Source organism: Vulpes vulpes, chromosome 14, assembly GCF_048418805.1.
Source record: "Vulpes vulpes isolate BD-2025 chromosome 14, VulVul3, whole genome shotgun sequence".
NCBI classification, from domain to species: Eukaryota; Metazoa; Chordata; class Mammalia; order Carnivora; family Canidae; genus Vulpes; species Vulpes vulpes.
Genome location: NC_132793.1, coordinates 62,148,659 through 62,161,453, shown reverse-complemented (window position 1 = coordinate 62,161,453; position 12,795 = coordinate 62,148,659). Strand labels below are relative to the sequence as shown.

At 44.4% G+C, this 12,795-nt stretch overlaps 1 protein-coding gene across 11 annotated transcripts in view; it reads right to left on the bottom strand.

Annotated features, from left to right (window-relative positions):
- MCTP1 (multiple C2 and transmembrane domain containing 1) overlaps positions 1-1,415 on the bottom strand; it is a 531,614-nt gene extending 530,199 nt beyond the window's left edge. For 10 of the 11 annotated variants that reach the window (XM_072736756.1, XM_072736755.1, XM_072736757.1 and 7 more), the window contains exon 1: positions 245-985. In XM_072736756.1, coding sequence (XP_072592857.1) covers positions 245-853 — 609 coding nt within the window. In that variant the 5' untranslated portion in view covers positions 854-985. Of the gene's footprint in view, positions 1-244 lie in introns of all 11 variants that reach the window. The other variant, XM_072736754.1, reaches the window with a different exon arrangement.
- Between the last annotated feature and the right edge of the window lie 11,380 nt (positions 1,416-12,795).

The following is a 12,795-nucleotide window of genomic DNA, read 5'->3' as shown; positions in this document are numbered from 1 at the left end:
CTACCTGTGGTCTTCACCGGCGGCTCCTAAAGCTGCCCCCAATGGCCTCCGGCCGCAGGTGTGATTTCTACCAAAAGTACGGTCAGGGCAAGTCAGAACTGTAACCCACACACACACCCCCGAGCAGGCCCGGAGGGGTCCTTGCCACGACCTGATTTCCCGGGTGGCACCCCCGCTGCCCCGCGCCTCCTGGGGGAGGCGTCTCCCCGGGGCCGGGGGCGTGGCCCGCGCACCTGTGCCTCACCTGGCTGCTGCCCGGCTCCTCGCGCGTCTCGGGGCTGCGGGCGGGCTCCGCGGGGGGCGGCGGCGGCGGCGGCGGCGGCTGCAGCAGCTGCTCCAGGCAGGCAGTGCCCGGCAGGGACGAGCTCTTCTGATGGCACAAGCGCGCCTCGGGGCCCCGACGCCGTGCGCCCTCATCTGGGGCGCGGGCCCCCCTCGCGGGCGGCTGGGGCGAGGAGGACAGGGAGGACGAGGCGGAGGACGAGGAGGGCGCCGAGTCCGCGCCCGGCCCCTTGCCCGCGGGCAGCAAATGCTCGCGGATCCGGCGGCGCAGGGTGGCCCCGCGCTCGCCTCGGCCGCCCCCGCCGGGCTCCAGAGGCTCCGGCGACGAGCAGCACAGGTTGGGCTGCGAGGAGGAGAAGACGCGGTCCAGCACCTGCTTGCGCTTCTTGAAGCCGCTCCACCTGCCGCCCCCCGGGGGTGGCGGGGACGGCGACGGGGTGTCCGCAGTGCGGCGCTCGGGGCCCCCCGCGCGCGCGCCCCCGCCGCCCTTGCCCTTGCCCACCCCCAGCTGCAGGTTCTTCCAAAGCCGGGCCTGGAAGGAGGAGGACGCGGCGGCCTCCCGGGGCTCCATCCTGCGCCCCCGGCTCCCCCTCTCCACGCCGCCTCCTCCTCCGCCTCCTCCGCCGCCGCCTCCGCGCTCTCCGGCTGCACCTCCTCCCCGGGCCCCGCGGCGGCGGCGGGTGCAGCAGCAGAAGCCGGGAGCGCCCGGCGGCTTCAGGACAGCGAGGGGGGCGCTGGCCCGGCTCCCGCGCCGCTTCTTCCTCCCGCACCTGCCGGGGCGGGGGTCCGCAAAGTTTGGAGCTCCGCGCCCCGCAGCTCCAGGCCCCCGGGGCCCCCCAGGCCGCGCCCCGGCTCCCTCTGGCTGCAGAGGCTCCCGGCGCCCGAGCGTGCGCGGCCAGCGGCGCCCGGGACCGCACCCCGCGCCCTCGGGGCAGCACCTGGCGGCGGGGCGGCAGCGGGGCGTCAGCGGGGCGTCAGCGGGGCGCGCGCACCCCCCACGGCAGGCGCACGGCGCTGAGACCAGCGCGACCTGCAGCCCCGCGGGAGCGCCCGGGACCCGGCTCCGGCTCGCGGGGGTGGGGGCGGGGGCCGGCTGCGCCCCGCGAGCTGCCCGCAGCCCCCCACGTGGCCCTCGTGGGTCCCGCGGGGCTCAGGACGCCCACAGCGACCCGCGAGCCTGCCCGCAGCCCGGCGCCCCACACGGCTGCTCCCGCCCGGCCGCGCGGAGACCTGGAGCTCTCCCGTCCTGACTTCATCCCCTCCGCCCTCCTTTTGCTCTTTCTTGGCACGGACTGGGGCGGTCTCCTCTGTGCCCGGGTCTACGGGGTCCCGGAGGCTGCCCCGGGACCTGGCCCGCCCTAGAGGTGCGGGGGTCCAGGGCGCACGGCGGCGAGCAGGACGCCCACTGCCCCTCGCGCCGCTCCACGCGCGGGGAATCTTGTTTTCTTTCGCCTGCGTTCACTCCGTTTGCTTCGCGGAAAGGCAGTTGGGTTTGTTCAGCTCGTTCAGACCTTGCTTCTCCCTAAATCTACTGATCGAAAGGTCTTTGGGTTCTACTAAGTGAGCTTCTTGAAAAGCAGGTGATACCCGTCTGCACCCTCCTCCACTACCCTCCACCCCATTAAGGCTGGAAAACAGAAGAGTTCCCTGAGTCCTGGCACCATGCTGTCTGATTCCAGTCTCCCAGCTAGCAGTATGCTCTAAGTTAGGAGGTCTTACCATCCTAACTTTTTAGTCTTTTTTTTCCCCTTTATGACAATTACTTAAAAATATTTATTGAGCACCTACTATGTGCCAGGCAATATGATAGGCTCTGAGGATGAAGCTGTGAACAAGCCAGACAGGGCCCCCCTGCTCTCATGGAGCCCTTCTTCAATGAGGGTCCAACAGTAAACAGAATTTCTTTCTTTCTTTCTTCCTTTCTTTCTTTCTTTGTTTCTTTTTTCTTTTCTTTCTTTTCTTTTCTTTTCTTTTCTTTCTTTTAATTTATGATAGAGAAAGAGAGAGGCAGAGACACAGGCAGAGGGAGAAGCAGGCTCCATGCAGGGAGCCTGACGGGATTCGATCCCCGGACTCCAGGATCACGCCCTGGGCAGAAGGCAAGGCGCTAAACCCCTGAGCCACCCAGGGATCCCCAGTAAACAGAATTTCATTTCATTTCATTTTCTTTTATTTATTTTATTTCATTTATTTATTTTATTTTATTTATTTATTTTATTATTTAATTTTATTATTTTATTTTATTCTTTTGTAAACAGAATTTCTAATAGGAAAAGTCCCATGGAGAAAAATAAAACGGCACCGTAACAGAGTGGCTGTGGAGGTAGAGAGGTAGGGTTGCCAGATAAACTGCAGGACATCCAGTTACATTTAAATTGCAGATAATTTTTGAGTATAGGTACATCCCAAATATCATACACGCATACTAAAATATTATTTGTTGCTTATCTGAAATTCAAGTTTATTTTTATTTATTTAATATTAAGATTTTTATTTATTCATGATAGACATTGAGACAGAGAGGCAGCGGCATAGGCAGAAAGAGAAGCAGGCTTCATGCAGGGAGCTAGACGTGGGACTCGATCCCGGATCTCCAGGATCAGGCCCTGAGCTAAAGGCATAACTAAACCCCTGAGCCACCCAGGCTGCCCCAAAATTCAAGTTTCACTGGGTGTTTTGTATTCTTTATTTGTTGAATCTTACAACCCCATACAAAGGGGTTTGGGTTGTTGTTTCTTAAACCAAAAGTCTATTGAGAAACTAAAACTTGAGTTGAAACTTAATGAGACAAAGAGATAGTCATTGAAAGATCTATTACAGAATTCCAGGCAGAAGGAACAGTAGGTGCAAGGGCCCTAAGGCAGGAAGCAGCTTGGTTAGGCATGTCCAAGGGCATATAGAGGGGAGGGAGGTGAAAGACTTGGTAAGACAGTAGAAGAAATGGACAAGGTCCTGGTGGGGTGGGTCCCACAGCCCCAGTAAGATTTGAGGTTCCTCTAAGTGAAATGGGGAGCCATTAGAGAGTTTTTAAACATGAGAGTAACGTGATGTGATTAACTAATCACCTACCTGCCCCATAGGGCTGTTATAAGAATTAAGTGAAAAAGGACTTAGCTCAGTGCCTGAGATTTTCTACAATCAAGTTTAAAGTACCACAACCACAAAAAAATGACCTCAGTTTGGAACCACCATGATAGTCCAAAAAGAACTGCAATATACAGGTCTTTTTTTCTATAACACAGGAAAATTATTTTGTCACTAATAGTTCTAAGACATGGTCAACAAAAGCAGAGAGAAAATAAATACAGAATGACTATAAAGAAGAAATGACCACTCCTTCTTACCAAAACTCTATAAATAATGTCAATTTTTCATACTTATATGACAGATCTGTAGACCCATGGAGATAACTCCATACAATTCAGACTTATATTCATATAATCTTTTAATGATGTATTTAATTGAATTTTGTAGTTTAATATTTTCATTTTTATCCTCCACCTAACTTTGCCTTGAAAATACTAACTCTGAGATTTTGGGTTCTGGGATCTGGGATCCATCCCAAGTGACACTTACCCATCAATGTGAATTCAATTAAACAAATATGTATGTATATGTAACTTACATATGTAACTTATCCTAAATAGTTAAAATGGATTCTAAAATGAGAGGTTGTCCTACAAATTTTGTATTATATAAAGTTGTACACAATATGTCCAATGTCTTATTATACTTAAACACTACAACACAAGGGAAAAGGGAATGGTACAAATTGATCCCTGAGAACTGAAGAATCACTTCTGGCCTGACTGATTAAGGAAGATTTCTTGCTGGAGGCATCATCTGAGCCAAGATCTATTGCAGGCGACAGAGCATACCAGGAAGATAGATTGCCACCCACCAGGGAAAGCAAAATTCATGGCACATAGCAAAACTCCAATAAATGTTAGCTGTTCTTTTTATTATAATTTGCTAACCATCTTAAATATTGATGGAGCATCTGTTGGTTGAATTAATAGGAAATTAATAGATGTATCACACACTGATAGACAGGAAGTTGGGAAGAGGATGGGTAGGTAACAGCAACAAACCCAAAGGAAGTGAGGGAGTGAACCAAGTAGTGAATCTGAAGGAAAATTTTTCCAGGAAGAGGGAACATTAAATATGAAGAGGCCGAGGCACGAACTTACCCAGACTGAGATATGGCAAAGAAGACAAAGTAGCCTGAACAGAGAAAGCAAGAGGAGCAGGGAAGGGGAAGAAATTGCAGATGCGGCTAAGGCCCAGGTCCTGTAGGATTCTGGAGGCAACAGGGAGGACTTTGGATTTGGGTGGGTGGAAAACCACTAGGGGGCTTTGAGGAGCTTTTCCTTTTTATCTAATTTGCATTTCAAAAGATTCCTCTGGTCTTCTTGTTGACAATTCAGTGGAGATGGATGGAAACAGAGTTTAGATAGGAGCTGTCACTCATTAAAATACCCTAAGGACAAGGGTGGCTTTGAGCTTTAGCTGAGGAGCAATGAAGAGTAGTTCAATTCTAGACCCAAGATGTTTGGAGGATGGAAGCAACAGGACTAGCCATTGTCTAGATATGGAGTACTCAAGCACTGAGCTACATGGTTTGCATCATTTACTACGTGTAATCCTCACAGCAACCCTATTTTACAGATGAGGGAACCAATTCTGAGGCATGTGACAGGATCTTGCAAGGTCACTCATTGAGTGGTGGTTAGCAGGTCCCAGGTCTAGGGATTCTGAAGCCACAAACCTTCTTTAATTTCAAAGTGTATGCATAAATAGAATAAAATAACTGAAAGAGGCCTCAAAAGATGCACTGATTCATGTCCTTGCCCTGTGAGCGACAAGACTGTCTTGGACAGAACCACAACTTCCACTTGATGAGATCAAGGCCATAAATGCCAGTATAAAAACAACATTTGGGAGACTAATTGAGTTAAAGGCCAACTAAATGGCACTTAAGGAGCCCTCTTGTCAGTGGAGCTCTGGCTGCTGTCCCAGCTTGCTCCCAGCACTGGGCCAGACGCCTTCGTGCCCTCATTTCCTCCATCAGTCTCGAAAATGGGGATAATAATGCCTATTGGCCTGACCCACCTCACAAGGATCCAATTGTAGGCAGCGTTTTTGACGAGTAAAGCCTGTCTACTAGAGAGACGTTATCATCACTGTGGAATCAAAAATAACAAAAACTACCAGACTGACTTGTTCCAGCTTACATGGAAAAACCCTGCCTGTGTGGAGAGAAAGCACTGGGTACCCTTTAAAACCAAGAACCCGGTCATGTGTTGAGAGGGCTGCCGACTATGCAGTCAGCTCAACAGAATAAACCCCTATTCTGGTGTAAACTAGGTTTTGCCTTTCTTTTGCCTGCAAGTTTTCTCAACAGTACTCAAATGTAGTTTAATGTTTAAGTAACTTCAGAGAAGCTATTTCTGCTAACTTTATTTAACCTAAGCCACCTCCTATTTGCATCTTAACCAGAGAGGTAAAAAATTCTGGGGTCCTAGACCAAGACATGCTCTGGAATTTGTATGTTGGAAAGGCAGAGGACCATGGTGTAGCTTGAATGGGGGAGGGGGAAGGCTGAAGCTGCCTTGGCACATCTTTTTTTTTTTTTTTTTTTAATGTCCTTATAAAGGAAGAGAAGAAGGAGTTAAGTGGAGATTTGGAGAGATAAAAGCCTTCTGCTGCCCACCTCTCAATGCCAGTTCTATGTTGCACAAAGTCAGAAGACATGGGCATTTGCCTTGTGTTGCACTTAAGTGCTCTGTTACCACAGGTCATAGAGCCTTAGTTTTTCTATAGTAAAATGAAGAAATAAAGCTCATTTTCCTCCAAGGTCCCTTTCAAATTATGCAAGCTTCTGAAACGATTCTCCAGTGTAGGATATAATCCATCTACTCATTCCTGGTCTGATGTCCTACTTTCACTGGTATATGCAAAGGCATGTACTACTGGATGGCCATGTAAATGACCCCTTTGTATATATGCCACATCACAGAAGCTCCTGGGGCCCTACTCCTGTCCCTCAGGCCTCAGCACAGGGTGGGTATCTGTTCTCTCTACTACACCTTCCCCAAGTGCCTGGAATAGTTCTACACCAATGAGTTCCAGGAGATGATGTCTAGATGTTCAGGGCTCCCTCAGAGTTGGGGTGGGGTAGGATAACCCAGAGGGATTCTATCTTTTTCCTAATTCCCATGCCCTTGGTCCCATTTGGGTTGATAACACAACCTTCTGGTCTCACATGCCTCCTCCCCTAACACTGCATCCTGCACCTCACAAATAAACTACTTGTATTTGAGTCCTTGTCGCTAAGTTGGCTTCTGGGGGACCCCAAACTAAAACCCATACTATGAACATTTCAATCATCAGCTGAGGTCCCAGATTTGACCATTCAATGAGAATAAAAGTAATGTTCTCCAGCAAGATTCCTTTGGGCCGTACAATTCTCTTAGAGGACTATAGAGACAAAGTTTATTTCCAGCCTACAATCTGTCCCCCAAAAGTGAGATCCCTTGAGAATCAGAATTTTCATCTATGATTTACCTCCTAGAATAGATAGGTAATAGGTAGGTATGGACTCCCCAGCATCCATTATATCCTGGGAGATTAATCTCAACTGATCATGGTCATTTCATCCCTTTTGTCAGATCTGTAACCCATCCAGAAACTTGAAGGATATATTATTCTTGGGACTGGATTCCACTACAAGTAACACATAACCCTTCAACATGTTCAAGAAGTCTGTCTTAGCTGTAGAGAACAAACTGATGGGTACCAGAAGGGGGTCTGGGGGGTTAAGTAGGTAATGGGGATTAAGGAGGGCCTTGTGATGAGCACCGGCCATTGTATGAAGCGTTGAATCACTAAATTCTACCCCAAGACTAATAATACAGTTAGTATGTTAACTAGCTAGAATTTAAATAAAGGTTTAGAAGAAAAAAAAATGTTCAAGAAGTCTGAAGGTTGTCACTCAGACTGAGTATGGCACTCCTATTTGTTGCTCCACCACGTAGGCCCACCATTCTCAAAGTCACTCATGCCTTAATCAATGGAGCTCCAGTCATTATATTCACCTTCTAGCAAACAGGAGAAAAGGGTAAAGAAGAGTTGTCCCCACCTTTAAAGTTCCTTCCCCAGTCTTCTTATATCCCAGGGCTTAGGCCTCAGGTCCGTGGCCATCTCATAAAATCTTTATTCTGGGCAGTCACATGTCCAGCTAAGAAATCTGAGGTTTCATTATTGAGGAAGAAGGGGGAGATGGATATTGGGGGACAATGAGCAGACTCTGACACAGAGGAGTAGTTGTTTGAGAGGCTTCTTCACTCATAAAGAAAAGGCACAAAATAAATGATAAATGATCTCTCTTCTTTATCCATACATATTGATGTTTAGTGCCATCTCCTTCTGGACCTGAGGATGAGGTGGACAGCAACATTGGCAGAGAAGAGAGAAACCACTTCAGTTCTGGATGTCATTGTGCTACGCAATCAGCCCCCCTTGATGCCTTCCTTAAGTCTGATCCTATCCTCATGTAGTTATCTATGTATTAATTATTGAGTAGGAAACTAATTTATCTAGATTTTTAGCCAGTTTTAGCTGAGTTTTAGGTTTTTTTTATTGCTCATAACAAATTAACTGCTTAAAACACTCACTCATTTCTTATTTCGCACTGTCTGCGGTTCAGACATCTGAGCACAGTATGGTTCCTCTGCTTCAGGTCTCACAAAACTGAAATCAAAGTGTTGGCAGGGCTGTGCTCCTTTCTGAAGGCTCCGGAAAAGCATTTGTTTCTAAGCTCATGCAGACTGTTGGCCAAATTAAGTTCAGTGTCCTAGTAGAGCCGAGATCCCTATTTCCTTGTCAGCTGTCCACAAGAACAAAGCCAAGGAGTCATACTTAACTTTTATTTAATTATTTATTAAATTCATTCATTCATTCATTCGTTTATTCATTTATTCATTCATACTTAACTTTTAAAGACTGCCTGCATTCCTTGGCTCCTGGCCCTCTTCCTCAACTCCAAAGCCAATAATGGCAGACTGGATCCTTCTCACATTTGAGAGCTCAACCACCTTCCCTTCTGCCTCATATCTCTTACTGACTCTTCTGTTGGCTTCTAATTTGAAGAGCTTGTGTGATCACACTGGAAAACTTAATTATACCTACAAAGTCCCTTCACATGTATACCTATACTAGCATCTGATTATATAGCCAGATGTCCTTCGCAGTGACATCTTTAGAATTTTAGTTGCCACAAGTGTCCCAGAACCCAGTGTGTCCTAATGGGCACATCCTCATTGCAGACCAGAAGAAAAATTATATCTCTGATTGCCTCATTCACAGTAGAGGGTTAGAGGAACTGGCTCCATTATAAAAAATAACAGAATTAAGATACATTGATATTCACTAATGATAAGAGCACCGAGAGACCCCTAAACAGGGCAGATCTTTCCCCTCTCCTGTGCTATTTCAAATCTGGCTATTTTGCTAATTAGAATCAACTTGCTCCCCTATTTTTGCCGAATATGGTGCTTTCCCAGGTAGCAATCAGTTTTGGGTTTATTTCAAATCCAATCTCCTAACTCACAAAGTTTTCTCTGACCTAAAATGGTTATTTAAAAAATACACATTACTGATTTCAAACCAGTGCCTAAAAAATTGAGCTGCTTTTCTGGCAAGCTCTGTTTTAAAAGTGCCTGCCTAGGGAATTCATGAGCAAGAACTAGTTAGAAAAAACTTTTGTAGAGTTTTATTCTGAGATGATCTTCTGTCTGAATCCCACAGGGAAAGTAGGAAAAGGAAGGAAAGATGGGGTGTGTATAATCATCCTTGGAAAAAATAATATCAAGTATAATGTTTTTTGTGAGAAAAACCACATTGAATGAAACTACGTTGGCTAAAATAGCTTTCCCAGGCCCTGATTTGTAGCCTGTTGGTCTGTCCCTTCAGTTTGATTTTGATCTTGACCTCTGCCACCATTCACAGTTAAAGCTCTAAATTCTGGCCATATAATTACATAGTTAGTACAGGTATTGTTTTCCCCCTTTGACAGAACACTTAAGAAACCAAGGTATGAAGGGACTTGGTCCAGGTCTCATATAAATTCAGCAGTGAGATTAGTGAGGTAATTATAGGTTGCAGCATGTTTTAGAGTTTGGGCCATCCTCACTCCCCACCACTCCCAGTGTATGTGGGTATATATCTCATTCAATTCCAAGATTCAGCAGATTGGATCTAAGCATAATTTAACCAGTCCAAGATCAAGAATTGTTTGTCTCTGTCTGGATACTCAGACAATAGCCTGAACTCCAAAGACATCAGGTCTGGCATTGCAAAGTCTTGGCTCAAGCCAGATGGCAGCACCTGGGAACTCTGCACATTTCCCCTAGCCTTGGGTTAAGAAATGAATTTGAGGCAGAAAAATTGCTGCCATAAATAAACAAAACAGCATTCACCATTTATAGGGGCTGTCATCTATAAATAAAACCTCTGAGCACTAATGAGATTGGATACATGGCAAGAGGGCTAGCACTGTAGGGAGAGTTTGACATTGCAAATAGTGGTGTATTGGAATTAAAAAAAAAAGAACGGTTCACTTTTGTGCAGAGGGACAGAAAAATACAGTTCCTTTATGTTTTCTGTAACGAATATGGTTTTCCTTTGGAGTAATGCTACTCCACCAGAAGTTAATGGAGAAAAAAGAATGAAATATCCAACCCAACTTCAACAATCACCAAGATTTAACCATTTTGACTGTCCTCTTAGGAAATGCCTACAGTCTGCTTGGGACAAAATGTTTGTGTCTCAGGTAGGCTTCTCTTGTTACTCTCCCTAAGAAGGTATCTGAGTAACTGGGGAAAGGATGTGTTTCTCACAACTTCATGAAAGCAGGAAACATTCTGGAAACAGTATTGTCTACCTCTTTTGCTCCGGGAGAGATGTCCCTTGTCCACCTGTTTTGCTTGCTAGCATTCATGAGCAGGTCTGTGCTCACTCGACCTTGTGTTTCCTACCCTAATCAGAGTCCAAAAAAGCTCCCAGATGACTCAACATTTCCTTGGCTTTCACTGGCTGGGGCCTCTGACACCTATCTGTCATTTCTCTTATTCACCCTGGGCCCAATTATTCATATTAAGCTTCTACTGTGAGGTCTCCTAGGCCCATTGGCATTTAACTAGGTATCCACAACACAAGAAAGGAGTCAGGCTCAGAGCTCAATGTCCGGGTCTTCTGCCAGCCCTAGAGGGCCACCTAGTCTTTGTTAGTATGGCTGCACTCTAAATGGGTTTGTTTGTGACAGCTTTGTCCCCTGGGAGAAAAGAGAACTTGCTCTTCTCTCTCTATATCTCTTTCCCTCTTTCTCCTTCTCTATTCAAATCCCTATCTCTATCCCTATCCCTAATTACCCTGTCTTCCCTCCATCCCCTTGGACTGTCCTTTGGTATCCACACAGGATAGGTTTATCATTTAGGGTTACAGCAGGAAATAGATAACACACAAAAACAAGGAGATTTGGATATAAATTTTTACAGTATAATTATTTTCAAAGGTTTTAAAGATTTCTTCATATAGCTCTTGGGTTTACAGCAGTGGCTCTCAGAATCTGATCTGGAGACCTGAGATCCTTTCAAGCCAGAGCTGTTTTCCTGCTAATTCTAAGATGTCATGTGTTTTTCATAGTCTCCCACAAGTGGCCAGAGAGTTTTCCAAATGCTATAAAGCATGAATTGTTTACAAGAAAGGACATCATAAACAAAGTAAAATACAAAAAACAAAATGGGGAAGGGGCAATAACTGCAAAATATATAACAGGCAAGAGATTAAAATACAGAGGTTATAAGGAACTCTTCGAATTGATACAAAAAATACAAGCTACCCAATAGAAAAATAGGCGAAGAACATGAATTGGAAATTCACAAAATAGCAAAAAGGAAAAATGTAAACTGTAACTCTAGGAAGATACTTTTAAAAAATTGATTACAGAGACTAGTAAAGTATAAAATTGTTTGAGGGTATCAGCTTTGGGGAATAGATATCACAGTCATTACCAATGACAATGTGAATTGGTATAGCCATTTAAGAGATCAATTTGACAATATCTATTTAAATGCACATAATTTATGACTCAGGAATTCCACTTCTAGGCATCTCCCCCACCTACACCACCAAACTCTGCACAATAGATTAGGATATATGTGTAAGGATCTAATTACAGCATTGTTAGAAAGAGCAATAATAGTAATAACCAAAAAAAAACAAAACAAAACAAAACAAAAAGGAAAAATTTGAATGTCCTTTCACACAGGAGTGACTACATAAATTGTGATTTATCCATGCTATGAAATTTTATGCAACAGACAAAAAGAAAAGGGTAGATCTATATGTATACATAAAAAAGACCACCAGAACATTGCTGAGTCAAAAAAAAGGAAGTTGTAAATAAATATTTATGTTATAATAGCATATTTTCATTAATTAATTCACAAACAGAAATCAATAGTTCATTAAAAAATAATACACCATGACATAGTTAGATTTATCTCCACAGTGGAATAATAATAGTTTAACATTAGGGAATTTACTAAAATAGTATGCCCTATTAATTGGTCAAATGAGATCAAATAACACAAAGCATGTAAAAAAATCTGGCATCCTTTACTAATCTAAAAATCCTAGGGAAATAGGAAGGGATGGAGGAGCACTTGGATAGCTCAATCCATTAAGTCACCAACTCTTGGTTTCACTGAAGTCCCGATCTCATTGGTCATGGGATCTAGCCTTGAGTAGGGCTCCACACTCAGCAGGGAGGCTGCTTGAGATTCTTTCCCTCTGCCCCTCCCCCTGCTCACATGTGCTCTCTCTCTCAAAAAAAAAATATTTTTTTTAAAAAAGGGATGGATAATTACTTAATATGATACAATAATAAATGCATAAACCCAAAACAATAATAGTCATAGCAAAGCAGTAATAAAGGCAATTCTGTATAAGTCAAGACCTAGGCAAGGATTCCAAATAATGGCACGGAAAACTTATATGTTCTGCAAGAGTAAGCCAATGCATTTAAAGAAGAAAATAAAATAAGGTATAAACATTGGAAAGAATGAAGCAAATTTTTCATTATTTATAAATGATAATCATTGTGTAGTTAAAGAACTAAAGAAAAAACACAAAAACAAAAAAATGTGTAAAGGGGTAAGTTACAAAATTAGTTTACAAAAATCAATAGTTCTTTCTATAGAGGTTATAAAATAAAATGGAAAAATATTATTGTTAAAAATAATAAGCAAAATTTAAAAAAAAAAACAAGTGAACAACAGATGATAAACCCAAAAGCTATCTGAGGAAATCTTTAAAACCTAATTATGAGACATGAAAGAAGACTAATAAATGAAAAACACCTGGGTGAGGAGATTCACTCTTGAATCCAATAAGTGGATTCAACAAAATTACTTAAATGAATCCATAAAGTCAATGTGATCCAATCACAAT